At 39.2% G+C, this 21,213-nt stretch overlaps 1 protein-coding gene across 5 annotated transcripts in view; it reads right to left on the bottom strand.

The window, feature by feature from the left end:
• RERE (arginine-glutamic acid dipeptide repeats) overlaps positions 1 to 21,213 on the bottom strand; it is a 251,426-nt gene that overhangs the window by 117,697 nt on the left and 112,516 nt on the right. For all 5 annotated transcript variants that reach the window (XM_054849562.1, XM_054849563.1, XM_054849565.1 and 2 more), the window contains exons 4-5: positions 3,908 to 4,013; positions 2,278 to 2,374 (exon numbers count right to left, since the gene is read on the bottom strand). In XM_054849562.1, coding sequence (XP_054705537.1) covers positions 2,278 to 2,374; positions 3,908 to 4,013 — 203 coding nt within the window. The remainder of the gene's footprint in view (positions 1 to 2,277; positions 2,375 to 3,907; positions 4,014 to 21,213) is intronic.

Below are 21,213 nucleotides of genomic sequence, written 5' to 3'. Positions count from 1 at the left end.
GATGAATCAACTTGTCAACTGTTCTAAGACAAAATCAATACGGCCATCCTGTGAGCTGGGGCTGCATAATTGTCCCTATGATTCCCTAATTCTCAGCCAATTGCCTTTCCGGCAAAGGACAAAGCAACGCTGGATATTGCGCAGGTCGTGCCAGGCTGTAAAGGAACATTAACAGAGTCCGTAATTGAGACATCCCACAGAAATACAGAAAGACAAGCTTGTTCACTAATATTTATTTTATCCCTAGTGGCTGAAGCTAGTTTTCTAGTGAGTCACTTAAAAAGAAAGAAAATGAGAAGGGGTATTTGTTTTGATATTTCACATTAAATTCACTTTTTAAAAGTATTTAGGGGAAAGATTTAGTTTCCTTACAATAATTCATCTGACAGTTAATAAGCCTTTTCCAGGTAAGCCTGTATTACCTATATTAATGAAAGCAGTACATGTTTTCCATAACATTTCAGACAAGTAGTACTACATATTACTACAAAGATTTACCATATAGGTGGAAGGGACATAACTTTTATTACATACTTCCACAGGGATCTACAAGTACCCTCTAGTTAAATTTTTCCACTGGTTAGAGCAGAAGATTGGTAGTTACAATCACTGTTTTTATTTCCCAGTTTGTCATCAATTCATTGTGAGACCAGAGCCATTTGTTTGCAGAGGGCAGAGAAATAATCTCATATTATAATAAATGAGAATTTTACGTTAACCCTCCTTTCACGCATCACAATACATTCTGCCTACTCTACATTCTCAAACTGTAAGAACACCACATGCAAGTAACCTTATGTTCATCTTGTACACTGAAAATTACTGACATGTATTACAATTTGCTAGAAAAGAATCAGCAAAAATACGATCTTTATCCTGCAAATTATATTTTCTCAATTATCAGCATATCTTTAGATACCATCTACAAGCCTATAAGAATTATCAGAGGCACGAACAATCCAGAACACAAAATGACAGTGAAACCATATGCCCAAGAGAAACAAAACAGTGATCTGAAGGGTGCCTATGGCATGCACTTGCAAACAAAAAGGCAGATAAAACACAAGATAGGTTGAGGATGTGATCAGTTCGGTCTTTCAGAAGCCTCCGCTCTTTTTTGAAAGGGAAAAGGAGAAGGTTATTTTCAAGCTTGCTTGGTATACACACATATTCCATTTTATCTTTTCTTTAAAGAAAAAAAAAAAAGAAAGGATGTAGAAGAGAAGTTGAAATACTCCCAGTGAAAATTCCATACCCATAGTTCAGTTTCTCTCTGCTTAAGCAGACAGTTACATTTCCAAGATCGGTTCCATCAAGGCAGCCAACCTCCTGCTAGCTTTTTTCTAAGCATGCCAGTTTAAAACTGGAAGGCGACCTTCTGTAACTCAGAAGCAGCACTGGGGAATTTCATGAGATTATAGAACACCACTGGAATTTTCCAAGTTTATAAAAAAGTCTAATATGTAAGTCAAAGGCTTCTTCCCACCCATATAACAGAAGTTGCAGCTAGTTTGTCTTGAAGTAAGTGGCTTCAGCAAAGTGACTCTGAACAAAAAAAAAAATGTCTCCAGATGGTTCTAGTGAAACACCATCTGAGCATTATTATCAGGGAGATTATTCAATTTGCATTTTGACAATATCCATGCATGTTTGGCATGTTGAAAATCTGCTGAAAAATAATGCCTCGCTGTTTCTATTTGAAAACATTTTTAAGCAGTGGTGTATCCCCTCAGGCTAATCAAAGGTTAGCCATGGAAGTTAAAAACTTAGTGGGCAAAGAGAGCAGCAACCTCCAGGGGAGGACAGATAGTACAGAGGACAATACAGGGGTCCATTACCTCCTGGCTGTACAGCTAGGTTTTAATGGAGCTCTTAGCTGAGCTGCAACAATGACAAGTGCCTCAGAGCAAAAGCCTTTAACGCAATTTAATCAGGGCAACCTACTAACAGTCACTTTACTAGGAGACACTATTGTTAATAGTGAAATCAAACACGGAGGAGGGAAGGGTAGCGTTTCTGCGGGAACTAGCAATAACCTAAATTGGCAATGATGGGAAACAATATCTTCTGAGCAACATTGATTAACTGAGATTAAAATAAGATTGTAGAATTACAGCTCCTTTTTGAATGAGAACAGATAACACAAGTTAATTACTGTAGGAGAAAGCTGAGCAGTATGCTAACGATCCCCGCACAAAACCAGAACTCACACCGCCCTCTCCATAAGGTTCTTCTCATCCACCTCCGAGACGCTGCACCACATCCTCTGTAACTTACCTGAGGGCAGCAGCGTGGTAAGTGTCAACATAATCTGAAATGAAGAGCTCTCGATTCTTGATAACTGGGTCTGTAATAACAAGCTCTCGTCCAGAGTCTGCCAGAAAGCAAAAACACAAACAAAAACCACCAACACATTAGCTGTAGTCTGAAAGCATCTACCATTGCCATTTTGCAGGGTTTTTTTGGTTGTTTTTTTTTTTATTATTTTTTTTTACAGGTCAAAGTTTGAGGATATTTCTTAGACACACACTCCTCAGCGTTAAGATGACAAACACTCAGACTGTTTACATGGCCTGTAAGGTATGGAAATAACCTCGTAACTTTTTTTTTTTTTTAAACACACAAATTCTCCCTTGCCATATCTAAAGAACTGCTGAAGGGAAAGAGCTTTTAGGGGTACTAGCTGACACATCTTACCCACTGACCACTAGAAGCATCACTCCTAGATGAAAGGAACTAAGCAAATTAATTTGTCATTGACTTCTGGTTTCCAGGTTAAGGTTCTGGTTGGTTTGCATATTTAATCTCAAATCTTCAACAAAACCTTGACAGTGCTAACTGCTTAGTGCTCTGGCTTTGAGATAAATATTAAGATCCATGTTCAAATACAGAAAATGTTCAGTGTTAATGGAAAAACTGGAGGACAACTCTTCCATGACTTCTTCATAATACCTCTGAAGAACACAAAAATACTTCTCCACATAGACAAGAGTGTGACATAAAAAAGCAGCCATGTTATCAAAAATGCTCGCTTTTTGACACTGTGCCTATAATCCCATTGGTAGAGGTTTCTAATAAATTAGTAAGAGAAATGTTAGAGTTGTGCAGCTTTTGCTAAAAGCACACGTGAAAAACATCCTTAATGCCTGCAAAAAGGAAAGTGTATGCTCAACTTTGTACTGCCATGCATCAAAAAGTTGCTGTGTTCCGTACTTCAAGCATCAACTGTTATCATCACAGTTCACCTTGGAGTACCTTTAGAATTTTAACAGTTGCCTCAAGGAAGTTTCCTGGTAAGAATAGAAGCAAATGTTATGTCTCCCCTAGAGGCAAGAGATAAATGATGCTGGAATATGTACTAAAGTTTCTTCTGCTTCTATTAAACCCAAGATCACACTTGGTTTTGCAAAGAGAAAACACAGCTACAAGTGCTTCAGTTACATCACTTACTGCAATATTGATCGCAGTGAGTATTCATACGCGCAAGGTAGCATGAATGTAAAAATGTAGTTCTCGTGACGCTACGGCAGAATCGCAAAAACCAGAAGAGATTCACAATTTCTTCAGACAACTTGGTCTCCAGCCAGTTAGGTATTAGTACACTGTCCAGAAGGCCTATGAAGGATCCAATGTTATTCTTCTACTCTCTCAAGGCATTAGTATAATACAGCACAGTATGTAAACCATACCTGAAATGCATCTGATTATAGCTATGGTTACAGGACATACACTAGTTAGAACAAACAAGGCAGGTAAGAAACACTGTCATCCATCTTCTAATACACTGTTTTCATCCACAGACCTTGCTTCATGTCCCTATGCAAAAGTGTTCTTGCTTTCTGGACTGTTAAAGATTAAAATTCAGAGTACAAGTAAAGAAGGCTTTACTCTACAGAGCCTAACTTACCATTCTCATTGTGTCTGTCCTGAACCAAATGCTGATAGACTGAATCTGGGACTTCAGACTGGCGATAGTACCATTTGACATTCATAAGGAGGTGGTCCCGTTTACTCTGAAAAAGAAGGTCTAAAGGCATTACTAAAAGGAAATCAGACCACATCTGACACAATCTTCTAAAGTATAACATTTGTTTTCACACTGAAGAAAACCTGAGGTAAGACCCAAAAAGGGAGGAAAACATTTCTATGACAATGAAACAAGGGCAACGTGCTAGTGACAGATTGACTTTCAAACCGGACAAAGACAACAAGAACCTACTGCGTCATTACGATATCTCTCTATATATCTGACCAGCAAATACTAACGTACTCACTCACAAAAAACTAACCCAAGAAAAGAAGAGGGAAGCATCAGAAAAGGACCAGAATTTTTTGACCTCCTGCAGCATGATCTTAGGCCGCTAATTTCTACAAACAAGTAGCATTTACGGTCAAACATGGAAAAAAGAATACCAATGCAACATAACTCAATGGAACAGTTGTAACCAAGAGATACCAGGATTATTCCCCCCCCCCCCCCCCCCCGCAAGGACAGATGGATTCAGACATAAACCGTGGATGTTCTTTATTACACTCCTTTACACAAAAGAATAGGATGCTGCACTTCAATCCCAATAATTATAGGCTCTGACCGCTCATGTACCTCACAAAACCAACAGCAAAATTGACACAAAACTATCTTCCTCAAGTGCTCCTTTTCACATGAGGATCCAGCTACCAGTTTGTTCCTTCCGAGAAGGAAACTAAAGCATAACCACCACTTAAAAAGAGAGGGTTTAGATCAAGTTCTTAGAGACTCTCTGCTTCAGTCTATCTTTGAAACCCTTGGTAGCCAAGTCTTTCTACTGCTCCAAAACACTTGAAGAGAGGAAGGCCTAAAGGGAAAGGAACATTCTTTTGGAATGAGGCAACTGCAAACACTGTTTGTTTTTTCTGGACTACAGTTCTCTAGACCCTAAGAACGTTCTTAAAATAATTACATTTAAAAGTTAAATCACAGGTTACTGGACCAGAGAGTTCTTACCGTCTCTCCTGTTCACATCAGCCTAGTTGTTACAGCATTTTCCAGCCTTTCTGCTTAATAAACAACACCCAAATCTTTCCATTAAATGTACTTCTTGAAGCCTTTGATTAAAAACACATGTAATACCACAAAAAAACTGCTAGTGGCAGCATTGTGCCAGAAAAAAGTTTAACTAATCCACCCCACCACATGTGCTTTATGTACTGAATGCCTCCAAAAACATTCAAGAACATACTAAGCATATTTGTGCTGTACACGAGAAACCTGAACTTTTTTTTTAAATAACACGTTTGCAAAGACAGCAAGCTTTTTTAGTGCATGAAAAAAAAAAAAAGGAAAGTGTGAGAGGCAATGCTGATTTCTGCTGCCTGCTGTTCAAAAAAAGGTGGTTGAAGACTTTTCTGTTCTCCTGAAATACAGTTCTGTGCATCACAGTCTCTATGAATAGTCTCTCTGAATTCTGAAGATGAAAAAAATGCACGTAAAAGTTTTGTTACCCTCTTGCTAAGAGTTCATAAATTCTGTTAGTGCTAACAAGAACTGCACACAACAGTGATGGGAAACAAACCCAGATTTTTTCTGCAAATTCTCTTTGCATGTCTTAGTTGAGAGGAAAAAGCACTCCTCTTGAGTTACACAAAGCCCTGAGAGCACACTCAGAAAGCATCGCGTTGTGGCACTAAAACTACTCATAATTACGGACAGTTTACAACAACCATCAAAAGCTAATGCTTCAATTTTCTTGTTTTGTTCCACCGAAGTTGGGCGTCTTTCTAACAGTACAACACTCCAACAGGCACTGTAAAGGAGGCAGAAGTACGTACGTATAGGCAACCGTGATGGAGGACTACAAAAGAAGAGTATTGAGTTTAGTTGGTGGAGGTGTTTTTGAATAGCAAATTACATCGGGGGGAGGAAAAGGACTAGAAACCTACACCGGGCTCCGGCAGGGATGGTGCTTACAAATGCTTATCTACAAACCCAATCATCAAAGTCTGAACAACAACCAGTAGGAGAGATCTGAAAAAAGGAAACAAGTTACTACTCTTTTGGTAAAAAGAAGAGCTAGTTGTGGAGAGGACAAAGGTAGCAAACGATGAGTGAATGGACACAATCTCCTATGAAACCTTACAGCAATTCTGCTGCCAGGGGACAGTTTTACAGAAAGAACTCTGGAACCATAACTATTTTGCGTGAAGGAGTATCCTTTACGTAGGCATACACTGAGATTATATTACGCCAAAAAGGGATCCAAACTGTCCAGTGTTTTCATTGCCTTGGCAGCACGCAGAGCTGTGAGTTGGGAGGTCACAGCTCTATTTTGGATCAGGCCAAGACTGTAAGGGAGACGGCGATGCAACCACTCAGCTTCCCTGTCTCGGTTTCTTATTATAGCATGGAGCAGCGCAGGGCTTTTAGCAGCACGGGGATGAGGCGAAGGTCACCACCACCTAAAGCATTCTGATACACCTGGGTAGAAGAAATTAGTGGCTGAGGGAGGATTCTCCACTTGCTGCCGTACGAGACCACCTCATTCTCTCCCCTCCTCCCAACAGACCCTCCCAGTTTGTCCTTCGGTCAATGCAAAGGGAAGTTTTTGCTTATTGCTTTGTCTCCTGTAAGCTTCACTGCAAAAGCCCACGTTCCCCAATATGCATTTAAAAAATAAAAATGGACTAGCAGGGGATTACTCAGGAGCTTATTAGGAATATTCACACATTAACACACAGTGAAGGCAGTCAGTATTTACTATGCTTTGCAGTATAAAATCACCTCATCATTCAAAAATCCCATACTTGAGGAAAGCCTAACATCTACAGACAGTCCGGAGCTTTTTGCTAGTTCAAGCATTTTAATTTGCTGGGAAGGAATTCGTTTCCCATTTTGAAACTTTGCTCTCAGACTCACCCAATGCCTTAGCTGTTCCCTTCACTGTGTTTTATTCCAGAGGTTAGCAGTTACTCTGCACAGGGGAAGAGAACAACAACATCCCCTCCCCTGAAATCAGATTCCCAATCAGGAAGAACACGGGGAATGAGATTGAATTTCGGGAGGCTGGCTGAATCTAAGAAGTTTTCGGGGAAATGATAAATTGCCCTACAGTGCAACCTGCCAACACGAATGGTATTGACTTCTTTAGCTTGATCATGGAGTTGTGAGGCATTGTCAGAGGGGAAGATTACAAAGAAAAATAAATTACAGGGGTTTTCATAACACAGAAAAGTGGCTTTTCTTTCATTACACTTCAGAAAAAAAACCCCAAACCCTGTATCTTTAAAAACTACACAGAAAAAAGATTACAGTAGAATTAGAACCAAACAGATAATAAAAACAATAGACAATCGATCCAAACGGTGTGTATGAGCACAGATTTGAGGCCATGGCATACACCAACTCTCTATGCTTCTAAAAACTTAGTTTTATGAAATAGGCATTTTAAATGCACATGTATGGCACAACTCAATGCCTCCACACATGAGAAACACAGCAACAAAAATATCATCAGGTACAACCAAGATACACAAGTAACTTTTTACAGGAAAGCATCTGGACAATGATGCAACTAAAAATATGCTGACGTACTAATAAGCCGTTATTTGTGCTCTGTTGATAGCAGTTGGGTTTGGGTTGTTTGGTTTGGGGTTGGCTTGGTGGGAGGGAGGATCCGAGCTCCTGCCTAAATACCTCTTTTTAACATGATTGCTGCTTGTTGTCCAATTAATTTAAAAGCTTCCTCTTGAAAAGTATTTTCTGTATCTAACTCTCCAACACACATGATTTTGTGGGGTTTAACCTGAAGCTTCAGTCTCCCTAAAGATATAAAATGTCTGTCACAATCTTGGTTTTCACATTTACATCCTTCATTGCACAGAAATTCCTAGACATGCTATTCTGTCAGCCAACTTTCTAAATATGTATGTCATTTACAGAGCAGGCTATGCTCAGAGGTGTCAAGGCGCCAACTTCTGTGGTAGACTATTTATTTTAGAACCATGTGCACACAAAAGAAGTGTTCCCTAGTTCATAAAGTGTTACCTTTTTTTATTTTTTTTTTTTTACACTTTTACATATGAAAGCTGCAGATAGTCACATGCCAAATTCAGACTCGCAGAAATGGCAAGTGCTTTAAAGTGCCTTTCTGTCAGCTCAAAAAGGCACCCTGTGCTACAAAACTCAATTCTCCCCTTAAATGAAAATATTGTCTATTGCTGCAGTATTCAAAAAGTACTCCTTTGGGGGTTTTGTTGTTGCTGCTGTTTTGGATTTTGTTGCTTTAAAAAAAAAAGAATCAGTTTTGGACATTCAACAAGAATTAGATAAAATCTGTAAATGGATTAAAGCATCCCAGTTCACAAACATCTGGTCAACTTCTATTTAAAAACGAGCCTCTCCTTTAAAAGAAAAAAAACAAACCCAAACCAAACCACCTTGCAGGTTCTCTTTAACACGAATGTTCTGATTTCCACAGCATTTGTGACAATTCCAAGGTGCCAGTTTTCTTTTAAAATACACTTGAAAACAGAGTTACTGCACGTTACAGTTCACATCTTAAGAGATTCCACGTTCTCTTCCCAGGGTTATGACTAACCAAATCGTGCAAATGATCACAGATGTCCTGCAGATTCTCTCAGAGGGATTTAAGCAGTATCCTTCATTACTTGCCCTATTTAGATACCATGTTAAATCACAACTAGCTTTGGAAACAATATACCAAACGCTGAGGATGACAGATGGGCACGCTGGAGTCAGTGAATAGCAGCGATTTCAAAGAGACACACAGCAAAATAAAAACAAGAAAAAGAACACTTTCCTTTCAAACGTTATTTTCAACAATGAAATTTTTCTATCAGAAAAAAATAATCATGTGATTACTTCTACACTACCAAATTCTTTGTATTATTTTAAGAACACGTGAAATATTTTAACGGTCACTCCACTGTTCAAAATAAACACGTCGTGCATTGCGGCACAGCAGCTCTGGCCTCACAAAGCCAGTTTTCAGGTGGACGTTACATTTATTTAAAACTACAAATTAACCCACCCCTTTGGGGCCTTGTTCGTCCCTCAAAGATGATTGTTTTGGTTCACACAAACAGTTCTAATTATGCTCCACGACACAGTAACAGCCTGACTCCGACGCAAGCAGTGGATTTGACCTGCTCCACTTGCTGTGCCCCACTCCTCCCCTGCCACGTTGAATTGCTGCCCATATTTCTACTCCTACTGTAGAAAGGTTTTTACGCTTACTCAATTTTCACATTTACTAATATTTTTCTTTTTCCCCACCTCTGAATAAAGACCAGTCATACCAGATCCCCTGTGGGGGGAAGCAAAAAAAAGCAGAGGGGACACGCAGATGAAGCTATCTGGAAATCAGGAGCTAAAGAGATACAGCAAGGAGCATTTTTCTTCCCACTCTGCAATAGCACACGTAATTTCAAGTTCTCAGGATATCTTTTTGTAGGCTGTTTTCTAATTAAATAAGAAACCTGATCAGCTGTTTGTAAGCCAAGAAAACCCAGCCTGGAAATGCAGAGGCTATTACTACAAATGAACATTAGTTTTGCAGCTTGATTATTTAATTCGGATGCATGCATATTAACACATAATTACTTCTTGAAAACACAGTAGCGTTGTCAAAAGTGAGAGCTATCAGTATTCAGCAAGAAAATAAAAACGCTAAATATGGCAACGCGCGGTTTAATCCTCTCTGCCCCTCAAATACAACAACCCGAGGAGGCAGCCCTTTTGGTTCCTGTCCTCTTAACCTGAACCAACACAAAGCCTGCAACCTCTAAACCCGTTAGTGTTATCTAATGACTATTCCATCTACAAGAGCTTTTCTAATAGAAACATGCCTTGATGGCTTATCTCAGTGCACAAGGCAGGCCACAAAGAACCGTCGGCTTGACTGAGCGCAGTAATGGAAGGCAGGAAATGAGAAGGCTTGGTTAAGCCGCGGATAATCGATCAGTGTATTCAGTGAAGTGTGAGCTGAGCTGGGAATAAGCTGCCTGGGGTATCAAATATTGCTGTTTCCAGGGTAAAGTCCCATTTCTGTGATCTATGTAGGAGAAAGCATAATTTATTGACAAAACAATATAGGATTTTTTCACAATGCCTTGCTCTTGACATTTTGTGATTGTTTACAGCAAGAATTTCTCTTGTGTCCCTTTTATTCACAAATTTAACAAATGAAATTTCTTTTGGAATTCATGAAGTCACCTCGGCATGCTGGAAATTAATTCAGTCTTGTGTACAAGCAACTCGGATGTAAAACAAGCATCACACTCGCCCTCCCCTGCATCTCAAGCTTTTACACTCGGATGCATATGCACACAAACACTCGCACACTTTCGGGGACGCGCCTGTCCTGAAGACAGGACAAGAAACACAGTCCTTTTGCTCAGAGCCACTCTGCTTTCCTGAGAATATTATTTGTTCTAGATCTCTACTAGAGCTTCTACAAAGTCTGAAGGAAAATGTTTGCAAACAACGGCAAACATTATACAGTATAGGCAGGTTATTTGTAGATAGAGTTGCTTCCTACACAAGGAGAGGGGAAAGCATACAAGCCCCATAAACATTCCTGTAAATCTCAGCCTACGTACATACCGATATACACATACGCAGGTATAAAACAACGATCTGTTTGCCTGCACCTTTAAACAATTGCAAAACATGGCCAAAATTAGTTTTAAATCATGACTCATTACCTGCAAGGTGGCGTTTTGTGCATTGGGGGGAGATGGCCAGATAGACAAAACCTTAGGATCCAGCTATCAAGGCTCAAGCCTTTTTAAAACACTAGGTGATATGCTACTTATCCGCATGTTAATTCACAGTAGCTGCCATATGTTGTCTCCTAGTGTGGGTGGTTTGGCATTATAGTTGCTAGACTGTCTTAAAAAAAATACAGTCTTCAGATCACCAGAAGAACCGTACTATCAAAACTTGCTACGCTGCCATTTTATGAACACTAGATGTTCTGCCGGGGTAGCTATTATAGTCACAAGGCAGGAACACACAGAGCATCTATGACAGAAAGAATATTTATGGTAACTGAGAACTAGGGAAAGATCCATCAGAAACTGCAACAAATAGCACTAAAAGACTGCGTGAACCTTATCAAATTCAACAAGAGTCTGCCTCGTAAGGCTACAGGTTAGCACTGAATTTCATTGTGCTTCCACTAGATGCGCTTCTAAGCCAAAGCTCAACAAATTGAGCTATCTGGGTGCATTCTTCTCTCTTCCCTCTGTCTGCTCCTCATAGTCCTGCCTTCCCCCCCTACTTTTACAAAAATCAACTACTATGGAGTAAGTGCTACCTACCAGCTCTTAATTTTATTTAGCGTCACTCATAAGTCTTCCCTTCCCCCCAATTTCTGCTTTCCAGATGTCCAAAACATCCTGAAATAATTAAGCCAAAAATCAGCCCCAGTCATCCAAGAGTTCAAAGATTTAACCAGTGTCTCGACCCAGCTCCATCACACCTTCCCAGTAAAATCCGTCTGCTGATCAGCTCTTTGTCCTTTGCAGACACCCCAACTACTCACCCGCCGAAGTAGGAAAAGTGCTTGCAGATTTGGAGGTTACAACTCCATTTGGGTCTTTAGGTGGGAGGTGTTACACATTAACACCTCACTAGTCAGCCAAATATCACTCCACAGAAATGGCATCAATAAAGAAGAGAGCTCTGCACTCCTAAAATTGCACTTTGGAGATAAGATAATCCTTTCCAACATATTGATAACAGCTTCGTCCTCAAAGAGCTAGCAACGCTCAGCTAGAATCAGATTTGGACGACAAACTCTTTGCGACACCTCTGTTCCCTTCTACTACTACTATTTTTTCACTGTTTTCAAAACCATGTCTTCTAATTATTTGCTTCCAAATGAACTGCCACGGGGTGCATGTCAGCAATTCCCTTTGACATGGAGAGGCTGACATTGATTATGCTGCATGCCAACAACAGGATATCAATCTGTGAATTAGGCACCATATGAAAGAAAAAGGAAACACAAGGAACAAATGAAAATACCATTAGGCAAATAGGCATTCCTTTGCAGGACCTAAGCCCATATGGAACAATAGCTTTAATAAGACACTTGCCATGAGCCAAATAAAAATTAAGCTTGTCTTTTTTGAATCTTGGAAAAAAAAAATCTAAAAAGCAACTGTGAAATAACATGTTTAAGCTTTACCAATTTCGTTAAAGAACAGGTAACTATTTAAAATCTTGTTCTTTGACAGTGTTTCTTAAAGGCATAGGGCCATTAAAATTTAACACGAAGCCTCCTGTTTTTTACTGAGAAGAACAAAGAGAAGTACATAAAAAATCTACTGTATAAATTATTGGCCCAAGTTAGCTACTTTAGTTGCAGAATGACATACTTTTATAGGTGCAAAAGAGAGTATGTGTAATTATATAAAAAAGTGCGAACTAGAATTGATCAAAATGAGAATAAGTGGTTACTTGAAAACGAAGCTATTAGGGCACTGGCCATCTGTTAAAGTAGAACAGTTTTCAATACATTCAACTTCTAACCAGCCTTTTGTACCCAGGCTCTGTGGACTCCTCTCTTTCGATATCAAAAAAGCATCCATCTTCTCATGCCTTTGGAATTCCACTCATATTCATGCCCCAGAATACGTGATCAATCAGCAGCCAACATCATCATCATCATCTGTTTTTAAAGATTACAAAAGTAGTCAATTGGGACCAAACGAGAAACTACTCTATGTAGTCTTTACCCAAGTTGTGTTTTCTACCCAAATTCCCAAGGCAATTTCCTCCTTACCTACAACACTCAAAATTAATCCCATCTTCCCTACTTTTAGTTGGTGGTAACACAGAAACAGAGGATAAGCAGCAGCACACTTATGTCCCACAATACATCAAATTTCAGATATTAAATATATCCATTCATAGGCTTTCAACTTTTGAACAATCCAGAAAACAGAATTGAACACAGCCTCATTCAAGTTTTCAAGGAGAAAAAGAACATTACTCATTTCAGGTAACGACCACAAGAGATTTCTGTATTTAAAACAAACTATAGTATTTAATCCATAAACTTTTCAGCTTTACTAGAAACAAAGCTGCTTGCTGTGTCAAGATCTAGCAAGTCACCTGTTTTCCTGTCAGTGAAATACACTTAAGTACGACAACACCCTTAAAATTTCAGTGCAATTCTAAATGAGAAAAGATAATTTCATCTTGTAAAAAAAGCAGTTATGCTTAAAACCTGACTGGCTTAAAATAAAACTATCATAAGATCTTTCATGAAGGTTATGGGTCATTGCTTACTACCTCATTTAATCCCTTTGTGGTATCTTTCTGCTCCGTTTCCCTTTTATGTTCTCTGAATCCCATCTGTGGTTCATGGTGTCAGTTATGCTGAGCAAAAGCATAAAGTAACCACACTATTACAGTGTACAACTACCCACGAACAAGCCTGTTTAATTATAGCTGTCAGGGCTAGAAGACAATGTGTCCACCCATTCCCCCCCCCACGAAAGCTTCAGTGGCACAAAAAGCTTTCCCCAATTGACTGCTCCCCTCTTGGGGAAACCAAGCAGCTCTCTGCACCGGTGCATTCAAACCAGCAAAGTTTGCATACCTCCGATGAAACCTGGGCAGATAAATTTTATCTGTCTGTGCTGCCCCAACAAAGGCCAAAGCCGAGGACAGAGGCACACCATAGCTGTAGGCAGTCAGCTGGGTCCATCCAGGCACTTTTTTTTTTTTTTAAGCAAGCCCCATCTCCGTGCAATATCCACCTAACATTGGATCGTGCTCGTGCTGAAGATTCTTCACAACGCACAGAACTACTGCATTTCTATACGCGCATATGTACTGTACAGCTCTATTGTACAAAAATCACAGATGAAGCAGTGGAGATGCCACATCCCAGCTAATATTTCGACAAGTATCACGAAAGCCCTATACAAAAAAGACACGAAGAGGGGTGAGAATTCATTAATAGGCTGTAATTAAAATCACTACTAGGGAAAGCAATAAGCACTATTTTTGATCACAGCATCTCTGTTCCTGTTTGCTGCTTCTACCAACTCCACTTTGATTACAGATTATGCCTTTCTCACAGAAGCAAATTTGGCAGCAAGCTGCTGACACAGTATTGATAGCGACCCTCCTTAACGCACGGGCTGATTAGCATTTCTATTGCTGCACTGCATACAATACACATTGTACATCAAATACACTCTGTGTCAAGCGTAATAAGCAAACAGTTACCTAACAACTAATGGTATTACAAATGCATTTAACTAATCATTGAATATATGCTCTGGTAATTAAATTCCATTAAGGTTTTTTACGCATTATCCTAAAGAAACACAACACTGAAATGAAGATACCATTCAGACTATGCCTGACATTTGCCATTAAATGTCATTTATAGTATATAGCTCAAATCTAATTGCTGAGCAACACCAGCCACAGTATTTATCACTTCTATTAAAACAAGCAGCACACAGCGGTGGGACTATTTGAAGCCATCATATACAGTTTAAATAGATTTCTCACCTTTTAAATATCAAGAGGGCACATTTTCTTTAACATCTCACTAAGGGGTTTACCTTTTAACAAAGGGATACCAAGAGCTGAAAGGATAAAACAATCAAAAGACAGTTTGCTCTGCAAACCCAGCACAGAGTTTGAACAGTTATATGGCTGTTAAAATATCGCCTAATAGTCCGGGGAATTTTATGAAAGGAAAAATTAAAGCATCTCTGCAAACTGGCCCTCTCTGCTAGCAAGCTGGGGTTTAAAATTAGAAGAAAAAAATAAAACCCAGTCAGATCCTGTGACTTGGCGATTTCACCACATAATCAAATCCTGTTCCTATGTGGAAACAAAGTGTATTTGGAAAATAAATGCCTGGAAAGTAAATGTTTCCTTATGCAGCTTCTCAGAGGATGTAAGCATTTGCTTATGAAATAATCAGTTACTTAAAATGTTTACATCCTCCAAGAAACTGCATCTATCACACTGTGTTATAGGAAAAAAAAACAGTTTTCTACACATGTACTTCATATATCAGGGTGTTGAGACACTGGCTGATAAACAGGGTCATGACATAGACTTAATAAAAATAATACTGTCAGTAATTAATGTGAAACAATCCAGAGCAGCTAATCAAGAAAACAAAACAGCAGTCTTAAAATGTCAAGCTGTAGAAGATATGACTGTATCTTACTATGCAGGGAATTTCTAATACAGATTGTTGCTGTCTGATACGATACCAATAGCTAGAATAGCAACACTAGACTTTATATTTTTCTTTGTATTTACATGTAAATCAGTACTAAATAAATATACCCCAAACCAGGTCCACAGGCTGCAATCTAATCTAAACCTGTAGATTGGAAAGATGGCCTCCATTCATCTGGAAATAGCTAGGTATTGAAAATGCTAAAATCAGAAATAACTACACTGGAGAATAAAATGGATGCAGTTACCTACAGAAAACTGCTCAAAGGAAAAGTTGGGAGAGAGGTACAAAGAAAAAAAACCCCGTTTCTCAGGTGCTGAAAGTCATGCATGAACCTACAGACAGCTAAGATGAACTGTAAGAAAAGGTGTTCTGAAACTAAGGTATATAGTTTTTAAGCATATAGTACATATAGCAGGGACACCATCTGCACTCCCATTTGAACTAAGATTAAAGTGAATACAGGGGGCCAAGCTAATACAGAATTCTAAGGCTAATCATTTGTATTCAGCAATATAATCATCACAGTATTACAACTTCAACAAATGAAGCCACTAATAGCTTCTATTTTAAAAAGTCAAGGTGTTGTTTCAGAGATCCAGAAGTAGAATGCTTGGAGACCAACTAGAACTTCCATAAACAATTCAGTCCTCCTGTAGAATTCAAATTAATTTACTTCATTACTAGAGGCATTGGATGGAACCCATCTTTGCCAGATCTAAATGCTCTTGACTCAGAAATCATCATGTATTGTTACTGAAAGTGTATGTACACCTTTCCCATTGTTCTGGGCACAAGGATTTATATGAAGTGTATCATCATCATCAAGTTTTTTTCCTCCCATCGACTTACTGAAAACAACAGGACACCTGACTAACATTTCTGTGTGCAACCACTACTTACAATTGCAGAAACTGCCAGAGTACCTTACAAAAGGGGAAAAAAATTCATAAAACAAAGCGAAACACCCTAACCAAGCGTTTCTGAAACTTATAAAGGAAATTTGTGTAAAACCTTATTTGACTGTTTTAGAGACAGCTCATTATTTAGATTAGTTTCCTTTTACCAACTACAAACTTCTTAGCACAACTTAAAAAGTTGTTTTTAAAATCATCATGAACTTAGTTCTTCACACTGATTACCAGGAGTCTCACTTGGGGGGGGGGGGGGGGGGGTATCAGAGATTATGCAGTAAAAATAGGCACTCTCCCTCTCCAATGTATACGTTAAAGGGAGAAGTCTACTTAATATTGAAGCACATATTTGAGAAGTTTGGGCAATTGTGTTCAGTTCTGGCCATACCATCTCTGAGTCCTGCTTATCACAAGCTCATCTGTTTGACCGCACACACCAGCACAGAGCACATGCTCTAATGCTTTGAAAGCTGCAAGAACACTGCTAGGTGGGAAGGGGCCTCCTATTACTTGGAGCTGGAGGGGAAAAAAGAGAAGAAGAAGAAAAAAAAAGAGAGAGAGAATCCTACCTCACCAGGAGCCTGACCCTAAAAGGTGTGGAGCTACCTGAGTATTTATTACCTTAGAAAAATGAAACACAATATTCACACACTAGCACAAGGGACATTGACAAATTCATTTTCCAACATTAAATTTATGTAAACTATAGCACTTGTCCTACAAGTGCTTTCCAATGAGTACAGTAATAAATTAATCTTTAATATAATGCAATATTAGCTGAAATTTAAATATTTACTATGCAGTTAGCATATTTCAAATGCAGGCATGCTCCAGATACTCTCCCAGCTGTTTATTTTCCTGGCCCAATGTCTTTACTGACAAATAGCACCCTTGGTTTAATCACCTTTCCGCAGTCAGCATCAAAAGGCAAATATGAAACGCCAACTAAAGCTACTGTATTAGCCCTCTCCGGCACAAAGAGCAGTCACCACGTGAGGAACAGAGCACATTCAAAGGACATGCCCTTCCTAATCAGAAGTGAAGACTATGCAGTGTGCAGAATTACACCGAGTAGCAGGTTACACTGGAAGACCGCAGAGAGCATCGTGACAGCTGCAGTTTCCAGATGAAAGATTTATGATATTTTACCACAGTTCACGGAATTTTGCACTTCAGAGTGTGAGGTTTTTAGCTTAAAGGCCCAAACTACTTCAAACTCAAACAGCTTATATTGAAAGAATGTTCCGAGGGCTCAGAAAAGCATATAGAAACAGCATCTGAAATCAGCTTACTATTTTCAGATATTTCCTTACAAATTTGCCTCAGCTAATGCAGTATTCACAGTCCATACCGGCGATGATGATAATCTCTGATCGTAAGCACACCACAGGGAGCGAGAATTCTTGGGTTTTTCGTGAACAATTTTGTAATACAAACATGCAAAAAACTACAACATACCAGAACCAGAAAACTAACACCAAATAGCAGCTTCCTTTTTTTAAAGCATGTTTCTCAATCTTTTCAGCAACAGGCATTCTGAAAGCATCCAAGGGAATACCTTTCTGCACATTTCTTGACATACACTGCATGCATTGTGTGATATTATATATTATGCACCTTCTGCCTCACTAGGTCCTAAGGTTCAGACATATCAAAGCACTCAATTGCCTTTTCCCCCCCCCCCTTTTTTTTTAAACATGAAGAATATGAAACCACATACTGAAGCTGGTCCTTGTTAGCAGGCCCATTTTCATCTCTTTAAACTCAAAGAGAGCAATTCCCTTGAAAACTGTCACAGCATTTTCGCAATCCATAAAGAGGAAGTTCAACAGCCTTAGGTCACTAATCATAACTACAGTAGATACGGAGCATAAATTATGTCTTTCTATTTCACAGTAGTGAATCATGTATATTCTTTTATCTTAATTACTTGATTCTTTCTATAAGTTGAGTATTCCAGATATGTTTGTAGCCAGTAGGGCGTAAACAGCTCCAAGTCCTTTCTCTAAAGTAATAGTCCTAGCATTAACGTTCTACCTCCTTTCCTTTCTGCAAGGTTATGCGTAAACCTCATCTTAACCAGTCCCTTCCATTTTCTTTTTCTATATACAAACACACAGATGTCACATCTGATGCTGTTTCTACTGCAGTTACTTGTAAACAAATTGGTAAAGCTATTGAGTGGCCTTAACTCTAATCAAGAATCTTTTTCCATATATGAAAGCACTGCTGCGTAGATGAAGTTGCATATATTTTACACTGCAGCTACTCCAGCATCTTAGATACTTAACACAGTTCATGAAGATGCATATTACACTGAGTCATAAACGTGGGATACAGAATTCCTAGGATGCTCATTCACTGTAAAGCATTAGTTAGCTTTCCCAGCAAAATTAGGGTGCGGAGCATAAAAGAGCAAGTGCAAAAGCACTTTGATGGTGTTACGCTATTTGAAAAACCCCTTCCGAATCAGACATCCACTGCAATACTCCAACCACAGACCACAGCAGAAGGGACAAGTCTCCCCTCCCACCCCAGTCATCTGTATGAGATGTGGCCAGCAACAGCACCTTTAAAATTCAGCGTTGTAAGGAACTACATTGACTGACTTGCCAAAACCCTCACGGTGACCATGACTAGTAATGAATCCACTTCCTGGCAATCTCAACTCTAAAAGACAACACACAGCTTTGCACAGATACTTAGCTATGGAATCTGGACAAGCAAGACCAAACAGTTCAACAACCCAAATGATACGTCTGATACAAGACCAAAGGAATTTGTAAACAGAATAACCTTCTTTACAGCTTGTCAAATCTTTTTTACAGTGTCCTAGACTAGAGTCTGCCGCCTTGGTCGTACAGGCTGATTCCAACACTTGTCCTGACAAAGATCCCATGCGCATCCTAAGACAGAGACGTTCCCTGTACCCAGGGGTTTACAGCAAAACTACAACTGTCATTTTGTGTTAAAACTCCAAGGACTTCCAAAGAAGTCCATGACATTAGGCTCAATTTAGGTGCCTCTTTCACCTCTCTGCACTCTTCCAGTATTTCCAAAATGTTTGCTGAACCAAGGAAGGAAGAATAAAAATCAACCAGAGCATTGAAGATTCCCTTATGCAGACAACTGCAAAACGGGTTAAGAAAATCATAGAAATCATACTGATAACGAGAAGATGTATACTTATCTCTACAATAGTGCTGTCCCAGTTTTATACATAAACAGCAAATCAGTAAAAGCATTGATTTGACAACAGAATGTATCTGGAAAGATAAGAACCATCCTTCCAATTTTGCTACCCGTAATTAGACTTTAACCCAGGATGCTTAAAACTCACCATCTCTTAAATAATGAGGCAAGTACCTGACACACCACACAGCGAAGAGCGCGCTCCATTTACTGTTACAGAATGCAAACCACGGATGGGATTTTGGTTCAGCAAACTGCAAGCTGTCAAATAGGTTAGTCACAGGAGGGGTGTCCACACCTTCTCTTCGTTATTAGGAAATGCAAAAAAGAGGTATTGGCTCTTGTGATTCTCTATCACGTATTGCTCAAGTCAACAGATCATTTTATACAGATCATGGTTCAACTGATTTTTTTATATATATATAAATATATAATATCATGCCTAGCTACAGACGACCACCTTTCAGAGCGCACTCTATGGACTGCTGTGAAAGCATTCCCATCATTTGGGAATTCATCAAGGATTCGTCAAGACTCACGTCAAGAAACCCACAGCAAATCACAACTATGGGAACACAATCCACATGAAAAGGCCTAGTCCATTACTCTGTTCACCAGTCGGCAAGCGCACTGAATAAGTCTTCTCTCATCGTCACAATTTGTTATGAAAATGGCAACTGCTGAAAAATACTTATTTTCATAGCATCACACTCTCAGAACTTTTATAGTGCCAGAACTTTATTTTTAAGAAGGATCCTTACATTTAGATGGAATTCTGGTTTATATTTTATGGCATAATTACAACTGGTATTTTGCCTTTTTAAAAAGGACATTTTACAAATAAAAGGAAAACACAGTTGGCTGTTTTATACAGCATTCCTTACATGAGATATATTAATAGTACATACAGGTGGATGGAAGAATTGCTTTACAGATCAACACAGCTTGTATATGTTCCAAAAGGAGAAAGAGTTCAAATAAAGTTTAAGATTTGCTTAGCACAAGTTTGTTTGTTTTAATAACCTTGCATCACTTTTAACCTTAACATGTGCCAAGAAACAAAGACACTGAACAGAATAAGGCTAAAAAACCACAGAAGTTCTGCTTAGAAAGCAGAGCAGGATACTTATGCACTACTAATTTAATTAAAGAGTTATTTTCCTTTTAAATAACCTCTAATGGCCCAAAACGAACTCAGGCTGATTTAAAATCAATCACTTTAATCAAAATTACAAGTTCAAATTCTCCATGGATTAGTGTTCAGCGACTACAGAGTCAAAAATGCACATCCATCACATCCCTACTTTTCACTTGCTCCAAGCAGGGAGAAGAACCGGTTATCTCATTTACACCAAACACGTGGATCTCCGGCTCATGCCGCCAGGCAGCTAGCCAGCCCCTAAGCCCCGTTCGTGCTCTCTAAACAGGCCCCAGGTAGCACACAGACCTCACGCCTGCCTTCTGTAGAGAAGAAAAAAGAATTTGCAAAAGATCTGAAACTCTAATAGACAGTCACAAGGTGGAGCTGACTTGGAGCATTTTCCTAAGTGGCTCGAGCAGTCTCTCAGCTGTATAAAAAGGAGATGTATTGCCTTTCCTGCCACTCAAACACAGACTGCATCCCAGGGATTCAAAGAGCATCTATGCTATTTTCCCTTCCGCATGCCAGCATTTTTGTACCTCTCACCAGCAGCCTGCTAGAACAGACATCTCTCCTAGTATTTTGTAGTCTATACAACATCAACACCTTTTGACACAGTGTGGTGTACCAACCTCAAATTTACCAAAGACAGACGAAATAATCACTTGCTTTCAAAAACATACTTGCTCTACACAACAATCACACAGCAAGACATGGGGTAGCGCATGGAAACGACACATCG

Source organism: Grus americana, chromosome 21, assembly GCF_028858705.1.
Source record: "Grus americana isolate bGruAme1 chromosome 21, bGruAme1.mat, whole genome shotgun sequence".
Classification (NCBI taxonomy): Eukaryota; Metazoa; Chordata; class Aves; order Gruiformes; family Gruidae; genus Grus; species Grus americana.
This window is presented reverse-complemented; position numbering and strand designations above follow the sequence as displayed.